Genomic DNA, 19,748 nt, shown 5'->3' with positions numbered 1-19,748 from the left:
CCTTTACCAAGCTCTGTCACAGGTAGAGATATCCAGGTGGACAGAGAGAGACATTCAAGGATGTTCTCAAAGTCTCCTGTAAAAACGCATCTTCTCATCTCCTCGGAAGCCCTGGCCCATGAGGTGCCACATTCGGGAAGGTATTGAGAACCGAGGCCACGCACTAGGAGCACACAGAAGCCTGACACAAGCAGGAGCACATCGCCCCACAACTTACCCATCTGCCTGCTCCATCAGCCACGTCTCTGAAGGAGTCTCCAGTTCCCACACCGCCCTCACAGTCAGCCCAGAACCCACTGCATCAGGGATGACCAGCTTCCTCTCCACTTCTGAGGGACAGCCTAAAGCACAGTTCTCTCGACATGGTTTAACTGATGTTTCCTTCAGTCCTAGTGCGACCTCCCTGCTCTTTTATTCTGCACCTCAGGCAAGTATCCAATACTGCACCTTATCTACCTGCCCTGCCACCTCCAGGAACCTGTGGACATGCTCTCCAAGATCCCTCTGCTCCCCTGCATTTATCACGCATTGTGAATTCTTTCGCTCTCCTCCAATGTGTTGCCTCAGTCTCCTCTGCCACTTCTGTGCCCACTCTCCCAACCTGTCCAAGTCCTCGTGCAGACTCCCTGCCTCTGTGACACTACCCGTCCCTCCACCGATCTGTGCACTTCTGCGCGCCCACCCAACCAGTAATTTCCTGTGGCCGGATCTTCCTGCCTCACTCTCAGCCACACTGCCCAAGTTCAGTACCTGGCACTCTTCCTGATTGTGGCCGCACTGATTCAAGACAAACCACATTTACACAGCATGAAAACCAGGAGGCTCTGCACGGAGCGCTGCAGAACACCACTTCTGCTGCTGCTCCCCTCACTTTCTGCCAGCAAGCCAGTTCTTAACCAACGCCACTGTCCCTCGGATACCACCAACTTTACTTTCTGGATCAATTTGACTTGTGCGACACAGCAGAAACGTGTGCATTATTAATTTATTACCCTTATCACTATATGAAGGATGTTATTGATGTTTGAGCAGCTTGGACAAGGAAAACTGATTCTTTCCCATATTGATCAGGTATTGACAAACCTGCATAAAAATATTCAAAACCAAAAGGAGGAAACAAGAAACAAAAATCACAGGACGGCAATCCACCACTGCTGGCACTGGAATGTGTAGGTTCCATCCAGGGAGAGGTTATGTGAGCACAGGAGTAAAGTATCAACTGATTAGGCTACATCAAGATGGCACTGTGGAAGTAAACTACAGAGAACATTTGCATGGGATCCATAAAGCTTCTTACACGGGATTCCTGGAAGGATGCTTCCTGAGGAGAAGAGGAGGATGAGGGCGGGTTCCGGAGGGTTACAATAAAGCAGTATTGTCAGGTTAGCAGGGAGTGACTGCAGCACATGTGGCATCACCTACCACCAACACACACAGATTGCAACTATTCTCAGAATATCACAGAACAATACTCTGGAGAAAATAGTCAGCAAACAGTGTACGGGAGGAAGCAAGATGCCCAGCGACAGACCACAGATACAGCAGGGGGGGGTGTGGTGGGAAGAGCAGAGGGAGAAGGGAAAGGGAGGCTGAAACAAGGAAAGAATAAATGAGAGCATGGGGGGGGGGGGGGGGGGGGGGAGAGAGGGAAGAAAGACAGAATCCATTGCAGCTCAGACTCTGGGCTCCGCCTCTAAACACCCCACCACTAAATCGGGACATCCAGGGGAAGGGAAGAAGGTACCTCGATGATGCGGTCCTGAGGCAGCAGTCCTGAACTCTCCGCCGGAGAGTCGGGGTCCACGGCGCGGATGTACTGGCCAGCCTTGGACTTCTCACTGTGAAGGTTGAAGCCGTAACCTTTGGGGCCTTTCTGCATGCGGCAGAGTCGGGGGCGCAACTCCTGAGGGGTCTCCGCCCCACCCTGAAATCACAAGGCAGCTGGTTATAGGCAGGTACAGGGAGTTGGAGGGTCAGGTATGGGGAGGGAGGGGAAGGAGGGTCAGGTATGGGGAGGGAGGGGAAGGAGGGGGGAGGCATGTTTAACAGTCGTAAACGCCTACTGTTCCCATTATACCTCAGTTCAATACACTCCCTCCTCACCACCCCTCCCACAGCGCGGTGCTCCCTCGCCACCCCTCCCACAGCGATTCTGCACATCAGCAAGCACAGGAGGCTTGAGCACCTCCCGTCTGGAACCCCAGACTACACACAGCAAAGTGGTGCCAGTAACAATGCAATACACACGGCCGCACAGTCCACCCACCAGCAGCCAAGACACCTTCCTGCTGAACTGGTCTGGCACAGAATTAAATGTTGGCAGGTCAGGGTGTGGACAATGTGGTGAGTCGGGTCAGGAAGTGTGTGCACCCGCACTGCTGAGTGATGAATATTTACAAATCGGGAGGTCCAATCGCAGTCTGGGACAGGTTCCCCATGCCGGACTGCGTCACGCTGGGGCAGACCACAAGAAGCCCTTCCCACCACTGACCCATGCTACCCTCAGGCAGAATTCCCGGCGGTGCCACACACTGATGGAGACCCCCACTGCATGTAACCAGGTTCCTTCATACATGAGCACATCCTCAACAAGGACCGGAGGAGGAAATAATAATGATTTTTTTTTAAAAATCACAGATCTTGGGCAACACACTGCGGCCAACTTTTCATTAATATTGAATCACAGATAACACAGAAAACATGGCCCCAAATGACCTGGTATCAAGGCAAAAATATTTTGAGAACTCCATGCATTTTTGAGCCAGCTCCTCCAGAGCTCAGTGACAGGCCCCGATTACATGTTCCCGTACTCCTCTGCTCCCTGGCAACCACCACACCAGCAGCGAGGGTTGGGCCTCAAGCTGCAGCAGAGACTCCAACAGCAACACCTTGCATCAGACAGGCACCATTCCAGCCTCCATGTCACTGGCTGCTGTGTTGGGCCAATTCGTAAATGACAAAGCCTCATTTGTAACAATCCTCGCTCAAACTGTGGCCTCACTAGCCGGTCTCAGATGGCACAGCTGTGGTTGTACAAGGAAACAGAAGCTGAACTTGCACACATCACATAGCTAACAGAGACACATGTTCACCTGCAGGATCCCACTTTCAATTTCGATTCTGGCTCCTCCTCACCGATTCCCAACCCAAATACTCCACTGGTACGCTGTTTTTGAGTTGAGTTGTAGAGCTCCTGCTTATGCAGGTCAGTCACGTCATCCAAGTCTTGTCACGGACCTCAGTTGTCAGGGAGGTAGTGCTGTGCGGCAGAGGCATGGAGGTGAAGAGCCTTGTCCTCCTGGTGTTCAGTACAAGGCCCATCCTCTCTCCTGCCCTTTGGGTGGTTTGGAACTCAGCTTTCGAATGTACACAAGTCTCACTGTGAGGTGCAGCTGTGATCCCAATTCTGGAGTAGAGGTGATGAAGGTTGAACACTTTCCTGCTCATCCTATAGATGAGCCCCACCGCAACAGGGTGCTTGCTGGAGACGAGACGAGGTCCTGTGGCAAGTGAGTGTGAGAAGAGGGTGAAGCAATGACACAGCTCGATCCCAGTCTACACTGGGATTGGGTTTGTGGCGGACCCGTCAATGGGTGTCACAGAAGCAGATGGAGGAGCCCAGAAAATTTATGGGGATAGCCAAAGGATCCTCCATTATCTCTCTGGTTGACTGAGTTGATAATGCTCCCTGGTCTTCCGGAGTTGCAGTGAAAATAACTTCCATTGTCCCTCTTGAAGAATCTGCACTGAAATTCGGCGAGCTCTTCAACCACTGGAGGGTGAACAATCCAGGCGATACCTTTCCCTGTGGTAGACCTCAGGGATATGCCTCTATAGTTACTGCAATCAGACTTGCCTTCTTTCTTGAAGATGGTCATAATTATGGTATCTCCAAAGTCCCCTGGCATCCTCTTCTCCTCACACTCACAGAGATTTAATCTGCTCCAGAGCGTTGTTCTGCAGCTAATGGATGGTCTTTTCAACATCTTGGAGGGACGGAGCCACAGCAAGGTTAGAGCGCATGGAGTCAGTGATACAGCACTGAAACTGCCTCTTTGGCCCACCGCATCCACGTCAACCTTTCTGCCCAACTACACAAGTCCTATTTGCCCACATTAGGTCGGTATCCTATAGATAAAGTCAAGGACACCTACGATAAAGGACCAAGTCTCAGCTGAGAAGTTCTTTGAAATGCTCCTTCCAACAGGCAATGACTGCCTCTCTGTCCTTGACAAGTTCTCCTCCAGTTTTGGTTCTCAGCTGGGTGATTAGGCTCTGGAAGGTCTCGACTGCACAGGTCTTGTCACAGTTGGCAGCTGGTTTTGGCTTTCGTGCTCTTTCATCCACCATCTCAGTTATCTCAGTCACAAGTATCCTGCTGGACCTCAGATTTCACATACCTGAAGATCTATTCATCATAACTCAAGGGGATTGGTGTTTCCCCAGTGAAAGATCACAGTCTGACAGCTTCTGGATCTCCCGACCATTCTCATCAAACCAGTCCAGGTAGAGAACCCATCTCACCAATACCACCTTCAAGGATGGTCAGTAAGTGCCAGCCTTGCCAGCAAAACCATGTCCCGTGTATGAAGTAAAATAAAATCCTCCAGCCAACACCGGAAAGAGATGAAAGTGGACAAGACCACAGTTAGATCCAAGCATGGTAACCAGACTGCTGACGTAATGTTGAAGGTAAAGGACGAGAGAATGAAGAGTAGCAAGCCACTCCCAGACCCGATGACTTCTTTGGCATCACTTTCATTTAAGCTCACTACCATTCAAACTTTCCAACTTCACACAATTCCTTCAAACCCACCAGTGTCCTTCACAAGACACCTTAACGAACTTCATTAGAAATGAATGCAGATTCTTCACCCAGTTAAAACAGAAATATAATTTCAGTAAACACATTAAAGTGTCTTGGCTCCTATGGATCACCAGCTGCCAAAATGATAACTTATCAGATTGGCTCCACTAGAAAGAATACTCAGGTATGTAGCAACAGTCCCAGAGATTCAGCACAAATCGTGAAATTTCATGTGCTTAATGGAAACCGGTCATGGCAAATCTGGAACATTTCCACATTTACGAGACGGTTGGGTTCTTGGGGTCCCAGCACAACTTGTACTCACATTAGAGTTATTACTGCTCCTAAAAGTAAACAGAAGGGTAGAAGAGAGACAGTGTCCACCTTTCTCTGCCCAAAGATAGAGCACACACAATCCACACACACACCTCCCCCCGCTTCCTTCTCCTTCCTCCCTTCCAGCCAGCTCCTAACACCCCCTCAAGGGAGGGATCACAGAGTTTTAACTGACGATAATTTCAGCCAAGTACACAAAAGTGCAGACAATGCAGTCCCAACAGTTGCAAAGGGAGTGACTAGATTCAACACACAGTTCCCACTGCAAGCAGCAGATACTGGAAGAGATAAGACCATGCTCCAGCAGGGCAAGCAGCAAGCACTGAGTACTGTGTGCCTTCTCCCCTGCCCGTGCAGCAGCCCAAGCAAAGCTCCAAGAAAGCTCTGCGGTATAAACAGGAGATTCTCAGCAGTTGACGGTCCCCTTGCCAACAGCATGGGTACCGAGGCCAGGGCATGGGCTTTCTGCAGCTGCCCATTGAAACTGAAGTAAAGCACACACCTGGCTCTTAACAAGAGAGGAATGTGGCAGACAGAGTGAGGATTAGGACTGAACATTCCCAAGGGCGGTCTGATCTGGCAGCTAGAGCTACAGCTACAGCGGTTACAGCCACATTCTGGCACAAGGTGCAGGAACCAGCACAGGTGGTCACGTCCCATTAACCACCAGCACCTGGAGGGGCAAAGTGGAAGCAGAACCTTGCCAGCTATTTGATTTGTGCTGCTCAGTCACACCAGGGAATTGGTAAATTGGTTTATTATTCACATGTACCGACGTACAGTGAAAAACTTTTTTTTGCATGCCTTCCATACAGATCATTTCATTACATCAGTGCATTGAGGTAGTAAAAGGGAAAACAACAGAATGCAGAATAAAGTGTTACAGTTACAGACAGAGTACAGTGCAGGCTGACAATAAGGTGCAAGGCCATGACAAGGTAGACTGAGGTCAAGAGTCCATCTTATCATACTGGGGCCATTCAATGTCTTATAACAGCAGGATAGAAGCTGTCCTTGGAGACTGGTGGTTCGTGCTTTCAGGCTTTTGTATCTTCTGCCCAATGGGAGGGGGGGAGAACAGAGAATGTCCGGGGTGAGTGGGGTCTTTGATTATGCTGGCTGCTTTACCGAGGCAGTGAGAAGTGTAGACAGAGTTCATGGGGGGAGGCTGGTTTCCGTGACACGCTGGGCTGTGTCCACAACTCTCTGCAGTTTCTTGTGGTCCTGGGCAGAGCAGTTGCTGTACCAAGCCGTGATACATCCAGATAGGATGCTTTCTGTGGTAACTTTCTGACTTTGGAGGGTGGTTGAGGGGGGGGGGGGGTGCCAGCCACCAGTTACAGAAGGGGATCAGTGCAAAGCTGCTCTCCACTTGTGACCTGAAATACCTGCTGCAAGTGGTGGCAGAAGCAAGTTCAATCACTGCTTCCAGCAAACAAAAAACTCATCAAGTTTATTCAATTCCTTTTGGAAAGGAACTGATCACAGCGCAGATGGGCAAAGGTTAGGGGACTGGGACTAACTGTTTCTCCCCCCGCCCCACCCCACAAAAGGCTGACGCAGGTATAATGGGCTGAATGGCCTCCTGATGCTGTAAACTCCTATGATATTGCAAGCAATGTTGTATTCAACAATAGCCTGTCCTGGTCCAACCACGTAGACACCATGGCCAAGAAAGCTCACCAGCGCCTCTACTTCCTCAGGAGGCTAAAGAAATTTGGCATGTCCCCTTTGACCCTCACCAACTTTTATAGATGCACTATAGAAAGCAAACTATCATGATGCATCACGGTTTGGTATGGCAATTACTCTGCCCAAGACTGCAAGAAATTGCAGAGAGTTGTGGACACAGCCCAGCACGTCACGGAAACCAGCCTCCCCTCCGCGGACTCTGTCTTTACCTCTCACTACCTCGGTGAAGCAGCCAGTATAATCAAAGACCCCACCCACCCAGGCCACTCTCTCTTCTTCCATTGGGTAGAAGATACAGGAACCTGAGGGCACATACCACCAGACTCAAGGACAGCTTCTACCCCGCTGTGATAAGACTATTGAACGGTTCCCTTATACGATGAGATGGACTCTGACCTCACAATTTACCTTGTTGTGACCTTGCACCTTATTGCACTGCACTTCCTCTGTAGCTGTGACACTTTACTCTGTACTGTTATTCTTTTTACCTGGACTACATCAATGCACTCTGTACTGACTCAATGTAACTGCACTGTGTAATGAGTTGACCTGTACGATCAGTGTGCAAGACAAGTTTTTCCACTGTACCTCAGTACAAGTGACAATAAAAAACCAATACTGTGATGATTAGTTTCCCGGGGGCAGAATCTACACTGGCACAGACTGACAAGTCTCATGGGCCCATCGCGAGCCTGACCTCCACACCTGGAGCTCAGGCCTTACACAGGCTGCACAGACACACTCCTGTTTACAACCGACCCGTCCACTTGCAGCCTTCCCCACAACTCTACACTCCTGTATCTCTGTAACTAACATACAAAAATATTCAAAGAATAAGGACAAAAATTATCTGTGACTGTATTATTTTTCTTCCCCAGGTTTGTTTGCAGGAGATTCATCTTCTACTGTGGCCTGCTTGGTAACCAGAGCTAGCTGGGACCATGCAGGCAGCATCCAAAATGGAAAGCTCTGCTCTGCTCAGGGGAAATAAAACACATACAGTTCCTGGTGAAGGGACAGAAGCATTATTCTGTTTTACTTCAAGGTTAGCTTTGGAACCAGCAGTTAGCACACAAAAGGCACATGGAGTGGAAGTGAGGATATGGGGCAGGAGGGGAGGTCGCTGGTCAGGAATTGCCGGAATTTGCACAGGAAGGTGGCCCTTTGTGTCGGAGAGGCTGTGGCTGCAATCCACTGGTGCGCCGTGGTGTTCATCCGTACAACGGAACAGGAAACTCATTGGGACTGTAGCGTGGAAACAGGGTGTCACTGCTGCTGGGCTCAGCTTTCCTCCCAATCATTGTTCGATTCCACGGTGTCCGGGCTGCAGGCCACACACAGCGGTGCCTGCAATGCACACCCAGGCTGGGGCTGGCCAGCAGCCCAGAACATTAACCTGCCTTATCAACAACAGAACAGCTTGCAGTCCGGTGTGTGTCTTCCACTCGTTCCCACCCTCCCAGAGGGAATGTGAACCTGGCAAAACACAGGGAAAAACAAATAGGGGCTCCTGCTTGAAAATAGACCACTGGACTTTTACCAGTGAGACATTTCCCCCACCTCTTTTTTGCCTCTCCTCCTACCCTAACACATTAACCTTTCACCCACACTCTCTGGATGTCTCAACAACTGCAAGGTACAACAGGACCCCTTCAATGTTCCCACCTCACTCATCGCAGCCCAGTCCTGGACTTGCAGACTAAGAGAGAGGGTGGTACAGAAATCATGGTCTGTATCTGTGTGTCACAGCAGTGTTAACAATCAGACACTGTGGATGAATCAGCAGACACCAGCTGTTGAAGAGCAGGCATGGTGACAGAGACACAATTACAAATGCATCATAGGAGGCCATTCAGCCCATCACCCCATGCCAGCTTTTGGAGGAGGACCTACTTCCCACCTTTCCCCACAGTCCCACCAATTCCTCTTCTAAAAAGGTACATTTTTATTCTATTTCCTTTAGAAAGTTTCTACAGTGCCTATTCCCACTGCTTTCTCAGCCAATAATCCCAAATCACATTGTCTGTGAGCAACAAACTCGCTTCAGCAACCCAGGTTCAATCCTGACCGCTGGTGCCGTCTGTGTGGAGTTTACACGTTCTCCGTGACCATACGGTCTTCTTCCAGGTGCTCCGATTTTCTCCCAAAGGTGAGCAGGTTGGTAGATTAATTAGCAGCTGACAAGTACCCCTGGCGAAGGTGGGTAGTAGAACTGATGGGAACGAGTGGGCAATAGATACAGGGAAAACTAATGGGGGAAATGGGATTTCTCTGTGAGCTAGCATATACTTGGTGTTGAATGGCCTCCTGTGTTGCATGTAAATATGGAAGTAGACAAATTCTCATCTTCCCAATATGTGGCAAATTTTCCTTAAATCAGTCCTCTGATTACAGACCTGGAAAACATCAACAAAAGCATTCCTGATGCTGAGCCTCTAAAGCATCTCTGCTGTACGCAGACCACCTCATCTCTACAGATAGCTGGTATCCTCATCCTTGGAACTTTGGTGAGTATCCTGCCATGCTGTCCTTGAAGTGTAGTGCCCAGATACAGACACAATGCTCCAGCTAACACCTGACCAGGAATGTGCGGTCAGTGTAATGTCCTTGCTCTTCTTGTCTCTTTATAACACTAATAATTCCATTTGCCTTTTTCTCTTTTAAAAAAAAGCAGCCATATCAAATCTCCATCTCCAAACAACAATGGGTGCATACACAAGTTTCTGTTACTGGACTCACTTTAAAACACTTCTAAATCAGCTCTCCTTAAATTTCACTACCAGAAAGTACATCGTTTCACACTCCTTTTCAGAGTCTTACAGCACAGAAACAGGCCCTTCACCCACCACATCCATGCCGACCGTTGTACCCAACTCTTCTAAAGCCACTTATCTGCATTAGTTCTACATTCTATAACTCAGATGTACTGAGACCCTCCTCGCCGTTCACCAAGTTTCATCAGTCTTTGAAATTATGCCCTTTGAACCCACAAGTCTGCTGGGATATAAAACTAAACCCCAACCGGAGCTTGGCCTGACCAAGGTCAACCCAGGACCATCCCAACCACAAGGGCCGCTGGTTGGTTCTATGTCCATCCTGACCCGATCCAGTGGTACTTGAAGAAAAACAGAACAGACCTACTATACTGCAAGGGACAGGCATAGCCAGTGATACTGAGCAAGTCAATCTGACCCAGATAAAGCACCGAGGTACAATTGTTTTATCAGAATCCCAAGCCAAATCTGATACAACCGGTCCTACTGGGTTTGGGGCTCTAATTAATTAATCAAAAAGAGCAGTGTTCCTAAAACCAACCCAAGAACATACCAGTAAGTTGCAGTCTGCAAAACAGCTGTCATCACTAAGCCAGTTTCATATCCACATTATCACTTCCCATTAATCTCGCGGACTTGAATTTTGCTAATGCCTAGTTTGCGGTATTTTTGGCAAGCTCCCGTTGACAACCCATGTACCACATCACCACACCGCTTCCACAGCGAGAAACAGAATTGACATTCCACTCTAATGGCCTTCCATTAGAACTTGGAAAAGTTAAAGATGAAACTGACTCTAAATCAGTTAGAGAATCAAGGAAAGAGGAAGGAGGGTTAAAACCAAAGGGAAGCAGTGCCAGGGAGGGAACCAGGAGAGGTTAAGTGGGGAGGAAGGACTGATGGTTGCAAGCAAAGGAAAAGTGACAATAGCAAGTCATTACCACAGCTACTCTTAAAACAAATGCAGCCAGTGTTATAATCTGAAATTGTTGACCTTGCTGTAGAGTCCAGAAGAGAGATAAAGTGCCCAAATCCATGATACAATACTGCTCCTTGAGCAAAATGGAACATCAGTGCGGGATTTGAGGCAGCAATGAACAGAGAAGTGAGTCAGGTGGAGATTTAAAGTTTGACTGGGTTATCCTGGCAGTTACCCAAACTACAACTGATCGCCCAATGCAAAGGAGACCACAAAATACTAAATACTCCATGCTATGATTGAAGCACAATTGAAGCTTTGTTTCTCCCTCCCCCCCCCCCCCCCCCCCCAACTTGGGATGTTTGGAGTGTTTGTGAGAATGAAGGAGGTGAAAGTGATTTCCAGCTATCGCATCACTTCCGCTGGTAGAGACGGGCTCCACGGAAAGGGGAGGTGGTGGTGAAGTGAATGAGTGTCCCCTGGAGGGAATGGTTCTCTTGGAATGTTGAAAGGTGTGTTGGTGCCGACATCACACTGGCAGTGAACAGAGCGGAGGACGGTGATCCATTGACGGTTGAGGCTGGGGTTGAAAGGCAGACGAGGAGGAGGCCAAGGTGGATGATCAGCAGAGGACAAGAACAGAAACGCTGGGGAGGATGCATTTGTCAAGGGACCTGTAACTGCGGGAAGGGAAGTTGCAAAGGACACAGAAACTGGAAGAATTAAATTAAACAAGACTAAAATGCCGGACAAATTACACTGCCATAAATTTTCCAAGGTTGGCGCGAAGGGAATTTCCTGCACCCCAAATAGTAGACCTGCAACAAATTGATTGTGACTGAAGTCAAGCCATCAAGGTGATCTTCAAACACTAGCAGAGGTTATCCAGGGTTATGAGACTCCAGGAAGGGTTTCCGCATTCCACAGTGTGAATATTCCCAGTGCGGACACACTCTTGTAGAGACAGTCCAGCAGGAAACCACACACTATCAGACCTCACTGTGTCGAACATTGAAGACCACAGGAGCCCCTTGCCCAGCACAAGTGAGCAGTGAAGGACAAGTGTGGCCTAAGAGGTCACAGGAGGCTGAGGGTTACAAGGTGCCGAATTGAAGAGATGTTCATGCTGAGATTTCTGGGGGCTTGGAAAGGGGGCTGGTTCACGTGTGGAAAGTATAAAGCACAGTACATCAACCCCTTTAGAAATAAATTCCCTGCCATCCTAACAAATGTAAGGCCAGAGGGAGGGACGAGAGGTTTCATGGTTTAAATGGGAGAAAAGAAACAGGATTTAACAGACTCAATGGGCCATTTCTGTGTAAGAACAATCGAATTTTATTCAACCCTTTAAAAAGATCTAATTTTAATTGCCACTCCCCAAAGGCTATTTAAGAAATAAATACAAGAGGAGGAAATAACGCTGGTTTATAAATGCTACTAGAACACAAGACAGCCAAACCCTGCCTTCTTTCCTAAACTTGGCTCTGGAACTAAAGCAACGTGCAAAGTTGAGACAATCCGCCCTTTCTGTGCTGTACCCATCCGCATATTTTGATGAGCAAAGCATGGTTTGTGTCTGATCTTCAGAACTGGACTGAATTCAAGATTTCACACATTTTCCAGTTCATGAAACCAATCACATGGCAGCTTGTAACACTGCAGAATTATGCTCAATGAAATCGGTCACATGTAGCCTGTGACACCTCACTGGATTATGTTCACTGCTTCACTCCTGCTGTGATAGATAGATACATAGATACATTTATAAAATATATTTTAGATATAGATATATGTATATATATATATATATATATATATATATAAAAAAATCACACATTGATGCCTCCAAGTCACAGTGTGGTCTCCAAATGATAACCCAATAATGCATCTCAGTTAATGGTCTTCAGGTGAACATTCCAATGTTGCTGGTTGGCACAATGGAAATTGTTGGATCTCATCTCCAGTCACAAGTGTACAGGTTCAGTTCCCACTCCAGCAACTTGGATCTAGACTGACACCACAATGCAAATTTGGCAGTTGTTTTTAAACTTATTTTCCAGGAGTTACATATCATGCAGCCTTCTTGAAATATAGCAGCCAACCTGATGAAGGTATTTTACAGAGGTGGATGTGTTTAAGCCAGGAAGGTGTGTGAATCAATGGGGAATCTGCTGATGGTGGTATTCCCCTGCAATTGCTGCCATCATCCATCCAAGGTGACAGAGACTGCAGGTCGTTGAGATAATGAAGAACCCAAGTTATTCCAGTGCATCAGGGAGATGGTTCACACTGTATCCAAGGTGTGTTGGTGCAGCAGTGAGTATCGAGATGGTGGATGGGCTGTCACTCAAGCAGGCTGCCTAGTCCAGGATGGTGCCGAGCTCCTCCACTACTGTTGCAGCTGCACTCATGCAGGGAAGCAAGTACTCCAACCCACTCCCGATGTGTACCATGCTGATGGTGGAAAAGCTTTGTATCATCAGGAATAAGACACTTGTTGCCTCTGAACTATTCTGGTAGCCACTGTTCACGTAGCTGGTCCAACTGAGTTTCTGGTCAATGGTGACTCCCGGGATGCTAATGGTAGAGAACTCAGTGATGGCAATGCCATTGAATGTCAGGGATAGGTACTTGGACTCTCTTTTTGACAATGGTCATTGCCTTGTCCTTTTGAGGTACAAAAATTACCTGCCACATGAACGTTTTGTCTAGGTCTGGCTGCACGCAGGCAAGGACTGCTTTATTTGCTGAGGAGTTGCAGATGCAGTTGAAGATTTTACAACCAGTGAACATCCAGACTTCTGACCTTCTGATGGAAGGTCATCAATGTAGCAGCTGAATATGGTTGGACCCAGGACACAGCTCGGAGCAACTCCTCCAGTGATGTCCAACAACCTTAACTTCTTCCAACATGGTGAGAAAGACCCCAGAAAATGGAGAGGTTTCCCCTCAACTTTACCAGGGCTCCCCAATGCTCTTTTCTCTACTAGTGTAGAACAACCGAGCTTATCCAACCTCAACGTACCAAACCAAATATTCTACTGGTTTAGGTGGGAAGGGATTTAACTGAAGGAAAAGGTGGTTGTGGGGGGGTGAGCAGAGATGGCTTTGCAACAGGTCCTTCAAGTCCACAGAGGACTGTCTGCCACATAGGGAAGGAACAGGAGGCCACTGGAGGCCGAGCTATTCTGCCATTCCATCATAGAATGGTTCTGCATTTTGACTGTACTTGATTGCTCTTGTTCCATATCCCACAAGTGTAGTGGTTAGCGTAATACTATTACAGTGCCAGTGAGCCGGGTTCAATTCCAGCCACTGTCTGTAAGGAGTTTATACGTTCTCCCCGTGTCTGCGTGGGTTTCCTCCAGGTGCTCCGGTTTCCTCCCATATTCCAAAAGATGTACGGGTTAGGAAGTGTGGGCATGCTAGGTTGGCGCCAGAAGTGTGGCAACACCTGTGGGCTTCTGCTAGAACACTCGATGTACATGCAACTAATACAGACATCTTATCTCACCCTTCAAACACCTAATAATCTCAGCCTGGAAAACCATCCCCAGCATCAGGGGCATTCCAGATTTTCACAGCACGTACTGGACAGGTTTTTACTGGCGGCCTGATTTGCCTGCAGGAGCTGATGTTGGGACTAAGGTGGAGATGATACCCTGATGTTCTTCCTCCTAACACCAGCCACACCCAGCCCTAATAGAGTTAGCAGTTCCAGGGCACCTACAACATGACACAGCAGGTTTGACCAGTGTTGAAGCAGACACGGGGTAACATGGAGACACGGAAAGGAAGAGTGCTGTGGCAGCAGCTTGTTACAGGAGAGGGGTGCTGTCTGACTCACTGGGACAAGGTGCTGCAGTGGAGGAGGTCGATGGTCTCAGCGAAGTATCCTGTCTGGTAGCAGTAGTCAGCAGGTCCCAACTCGTACCATGTCCCAAAAGAAACAGTAGAGAGAATCACGCCCTGTTGGATCCAATCAACCAACTCTGAATCAACCAACTCTGAATCAACCACTGACAATGCGGTTATTGTTCGTGCACTGAATAGCATTTTGAGAAATGTAGAGTGTAAATAATGACAGCTAGTTACCAAGCACAGGAACACGCCCACAGGCCAGATCTTAAAGCTGGCAACTGGGCCAGCACACCACAAACCCAGCCTTCCCACTGGCCCCATCACTGGCTGACCCCCTCACTGCTGCACATTACCTCAACTGGTAGATCCTATGGAGGGGGTGGGAGCAGAAGGGGCTCAGAAACAAGTCTTCATTTAAGAGTTACCAGCTGCAAGAGATTATTTCATTCCAAGTCCAACCTCTGTGGCCTAATCCACAACACGTCCACACGGTCAAGCTCCCTGGATCACATGGAGTCACACATTGCTGCTGGCCTCCTGTCCAGGGGCCCTCCACAGACGGTCTTACTCAGGAGATTGAGAGTGAAAGCCAGGGATAGCTGGCCAGTGATTAAACTCCTATCAAGGCAGATTCCATTCCCACCCAACCTTCACTCAGTGCGTCTAGTGGCTGCTCTGCTTGAACCATGAGTGGACCGCAGATTGAGCCAAAGATTGTTTGTTCGTTGTGTTAGAAGGTTCCTTTATAAATGAAATAAAAACCAGAATGAATGCTGGAAACACTCAGCAGGTCAGGCAGCATGTGTGGAAAGAGGAACAGTTAACATTTCAGGTTGAAGACCTTTTGTCTGAACAAAGGGGCTTGGACTGGAAAAGTTACTGCTGTTTCACTTTCCACAGATGCTGCCTGACCTGCTGAGTGTTTCCAGCACTTTCTGGTTTTATTTCAGATGTCCAGAATCTGCATGTTTTTTTTTCCTAATTTTCCTTTATAACTGAGCTATTAAAGCCTCCAACCAGTTTGATGGGGCTGTCAACCAGTGTGAACGTGCCTTAATATCAACTGCTTGAGCCAATGGTATCAAAATCTATCCATGACCTTTAACATCAGACAGAACAAATGCATGACATTCACACACACCAGGTTAAATGTGACCTGCCCTCCCACACATCAGTGTGTCCTCACACTGATATTTGTCCAGGCTGCACCTCTTTCCCTGTTAATGCAGAGGAACCCGAGGTTCTGGATCAATCAGCTTGTGACAGAAACCCATCTCCACTGCCTCAAGAGCCAATAGTGCACGACAGACAATTAAACTACATTGGTCTCACCACACTGGATGACAGAACTCTATCCAAATGCGTGGAGTCAGGTGCTGGAGCTTTCATAAACCAACAGGAAGTACAGTGGGGAGCAGAGAAGGGTGGCGTTGGTGTCTACAAAATGCCGACTTTACAGGCCATTGTGCTCCCTTGCCCACGTTCATTACACATCTTTATCATTGCCGCATCAATGGACTGAATTACCTGGTGAAACACCACTACACATGGGAATTCAGTGGACTGAGAAACACTAATGGTGCTGCAACACGCCTTGTGGGCAGCCTGGTGTACAGGCCATGTTGCCACATGGACAATGGCTGACTGCCCAAGGCAGCTCTGCACTCCTTTCCAAGCTCCGCACGTGCCAATAGATTCCAGTAACATTGGGTCATACACAAGGTGACAACCAGGATCATTGTTGCCATGGCCGTGATAAAGCTGGCTGAGATTAATTGGATTTCTACTTATCATTTGCTTGGAATTGTACCTTTTTTTTTTAAAAAAAGAAAAAAGCCAAGTAATGGAAAAAAAATGATTAACTTCAATCATGCTGTAGGTTACAACAGGACATTGATAGGAAGCAGACTTAGACTGAGAAGTGGCAGATGGAGTTCAACCCAGAAAAGTGTGAGGTGATACACTTTGGAAGATCGAATTTGAAGGCAGAATACAAGGTTAATGGCAGGACTCTTAGCAGTGTGGAGGAACAGAGGGATCTTGGGGTCCACGTCCAAGGTTGCCGCGCAGGTCGATAGGGTTGTTAAAAAGACGTATGGAGTGCTGGCCTTCATTAGGCAGGGTATTGAGTTCAAGAGCCATGAAGTAATGTTGCAGCTCTATAAAACTCTGGTTAGACCACACTTAGAGTACTGTGTTCAGTTCTGGTCACCTCATTATAGGAAGGATATGAAAGCTTTAGAGAGGGTGCAGAGGTGATCTACCAGGGTGCTGCCTGGATTGGAGAGCATGTCTTATGAGGATAGTTTAAGTGAGCTAGGGCTTTCTTCTTTGGAGAGGAGGACGAGAGGTGACTTGATAGAGGTGTACAAGGTAAGAGGCAGAGATCACGTGGACAGTCAGTGACTTTTTCCCCAGCGCAACAATGGTTAACATGAAGGAACATAATTTTAAGGTGATTGGAGGAAGGTATAAGGGGGATGTCAGGGGTAAGTTTTTTTTAATATAAACACACAGAGTGGTGGGTGCGTGGAACGCACTGCCCGCAGAGGTTGTGGGGCAGATACATTAGGGACATTTAAGAGACTCTTAGATATCCACATGAATGATAGAGAAATGGGGGGCTATGTGGGAGGGAAGGGTTAGATAGATATTAGAGCAGGATAAAATGTTGGCACAACATCGTGGGCCGAAGGGCCTGTACTGTGCTGTTAAGTTCTATGGTAACTTTATCAGAAGTTAGCTGTTAAAACGTTTTTCAGATGAGACAATCCAACATCTACATCTAGCACTGCCCATTCAATGGGCCAACTGGTGAAATCAACTGTGGAAGCCCAGCAGGTACCACCAGGTCATTGTCAAGATCAAGGATTGGTTCAATTGCCCAGCACACCATATGGCCAGCAGACCAGATACACCCTCCTTCACCACCACGTCACAGATCAATATTACGGAGTTATACAGCCCTTTGGCCTATCAAGCGCCCACTTACACTAATCCCAGCAGCTGTACTAGATGCACCACTGCTGATTAAAATGGCAGAGCTCTGATTGGCTAGAGCTTTCTGTCTGACATATGGGAGCTGACCCTGCCATCCTGGGATTTATGGATCGAGATACTTCTGTCCTGGAGTCCAAATGTCTTGCAGCAAGCATTTGTTACAAGGGTGATTTGACAGATGTGTCTAAGATTATGCAGGAATGGATAGGATAGAGCAGATGGAAGTGTGCTCTTTCCAATGGTCAGGACTACATACAAACATTTGCCAGGCTCTGAAAGATTGAATGCCAGAGCTTCAGGATAAATCTGATGGAGTTTTCTTTTAAACACTGTTGAGAGTAGAGTCAGAGCTGGGGGAGGGTTGTGAGATTGTGGAATGCACCACTGGAGTCAGTGGCTGAGACACAGAAAAGTTTAAAAAAAGGTTACATTTTGCAATGCTGTGCATGACTTAGTGTTCACAAAGCACTTTACAACCAAAAGTTCTCTTAGAAGTATAATTAACAGCTGTAAAGTAGGAAACTTGGCAGTCAAAATGTGCACAGCAAGCCCCCATAAAAACAGTGCATCCATTGTCATAATGCAAGATGGTATTTCAGTCATGATGATGGAGCGAAATGAATTGACCACAACCATCAACTCCCTTTGCTTTAAATAATAGCCTTGGATTGTTTACATCCACCTCAGAAAGCAGCCAGAGCCCCAGCTAAGGTCAGCGCCTCCACCAGTGGAGCATTCCATCAAAAGAAAGTCTGCCCAGATTCTATGCTCAGGTTTCTGAACCCAGAGCTTTCTACCTTAGAGACAAGACTGGTACCAACACAGAGCCACAGCTGGCACCACAGTGTAGGCTGATGGCCGGAATGGGAAATGGAAACGTGACCTACCTCAACATTCTTTCAACACTGCTAGTTCAGAACCCCAACTCCTTACCCAGCACCACCCTGGGAATGTGTGTTTACCACACGAGCTCCAGGGGCACTCTGCAAACTTGGCCCACCACCACCTCGGGGGCACACACATTTTGACAATAAATGCCAATGTAGCCAGCCACATAGCCCAGGAATGAGGTGACCAGAGAAATCATGGACAAGAAACACCAGCAACAAACCAATTACTCAGTGTTTTACTGGCTTAGAATGGCTCCTAAACTATTAAATAAACTTGTTTTCAAAATTCTGTTTATTCCCAACTCAGCTCACGCATCCATCACTCCAACTTCCCCCTACACTACAACCCTTGGAGATAGCAGCGCTCCTCCAATTCTGCCCTCTCGATCAGTGACCTAGAACTGCTGCAACATCAGCTACTGTCTCTTCTCTGCGCAGACTCTTAATTGTTCAGAGTCTCTGCTACAAAATGCTCCAGAACCTCTCACCCTGACCAAACCCTGCCACCCTGTGCTAATATCTTACATGATCTGGTGTCAAATTTTGCACGATTACACGCCTGTGATGTGCCTGGAAAGTCCGACTATAATTAGAGATGTTACTTACATAAGTGCAAGTAGTTATTAGAACCATACAGAAATTGGAAAGAGTAAAGCTGCCAGAAAGGACACATGGTTAAAGCCTTCATCTGGGTCAAAGTTCATGCAAGTGTTTTCATAAAAATCAAGAATTTCTGGGAAAATTTCAAATCTGTTATGAACCCCTAATCAATAATCACTTATTGGCTCAAACTGCTGTCTTGATTCAGTGACAATCCATTATTCTCGCTGAAGGGGAAATTAACCAGGTGGCTTGTGGTACTTTCCAGGACCTGGTGACAGTGCAGCCAAACCTCATTACTGGTGACTAGGCAAAAAGACTGCACCCCCGAGCATATTGGACACATGCTCTACTGACCAAGGTCACTCAGGGGTCTAAGTTTGAAGTTGTGAAATTGCTTTGCTAGAAATTCAACTAATAGGCCCAAGAAATTTAAAAAAAGTGACCTGGCTTACCAAAAAAAGTCATGCAACACAAAGCACGTAACATTCAATCAGATTAGTACTCTGCCCAAAAATAAATGACATCAACTGTGATGTGAAACATCTTCAGTATGTCACTGAGTGCATTAAACTTTCTCGACATGTGGAATTCACTCAGCTGTTGATAAACTATTGGGCAATGCAGTAGATTATTCTTTTACTTCAAGGAATTGGATTCATATCCAGACCAAATGCACGGCATTAAAGTCTTATAATTCCAGTTATGACACTGCTATAGCAAGGTAAGATCCGGTGGTCTGGGCACGCCCCATCCCTGCATTTTGCACCTTTTCACGTTCCTTTGTCTGTGTTCTCACACTGTTTGCTCTTATTTCATAGCTTTAGTTCATCTTCACCAAAAACGCCCCCTTCAACCCATCGATCAGA

The 19,748-nt window shown here is 47.4% G+C and overlaps 1 protein-coding gene across 1 annotated transcript in view; it reads right to left on the bottom strand.

The window, feature by feature from the left end:
* The window catches only part of LOC127580081 (Na(+)/H(+) exchange regulatory cofactor NHE-RF1-like), an 83,978-nt gene that overhangs the window by 22,674 nt on the left and 41,556 nt on the right, over positions 1–19,748 (bottom strand). The window contains exon 2 of the mRNA XM_052033286.1: positions 1,745–1,924. Within this exon, the coding sequence (XP_051889246.1) occupies positions 1,745–1,924 (180 nt within the window). The remainder of the gene's footprint in view (positions 1–1,744; positions 1,925–19,748) is intronic.

Source organism: Pristis pectinata, chromosome 18 (assembly GCF_009764475.1).
Source record: "Pristis pectinata isolate sPriPec2 chromosome 18, sPriPec2.1.pri, whole genome shotgun sequence".
NCBI classification, from domain to species: Eukaryota; Metazoa; Chordata; class Chondrichthyes; order Rhinopristiformes; family Pristidae; genus Pristis; species Pristis pectinata.
This window is presented reverse-complemented; position numbering and strand designations above follow the sequence as displayed.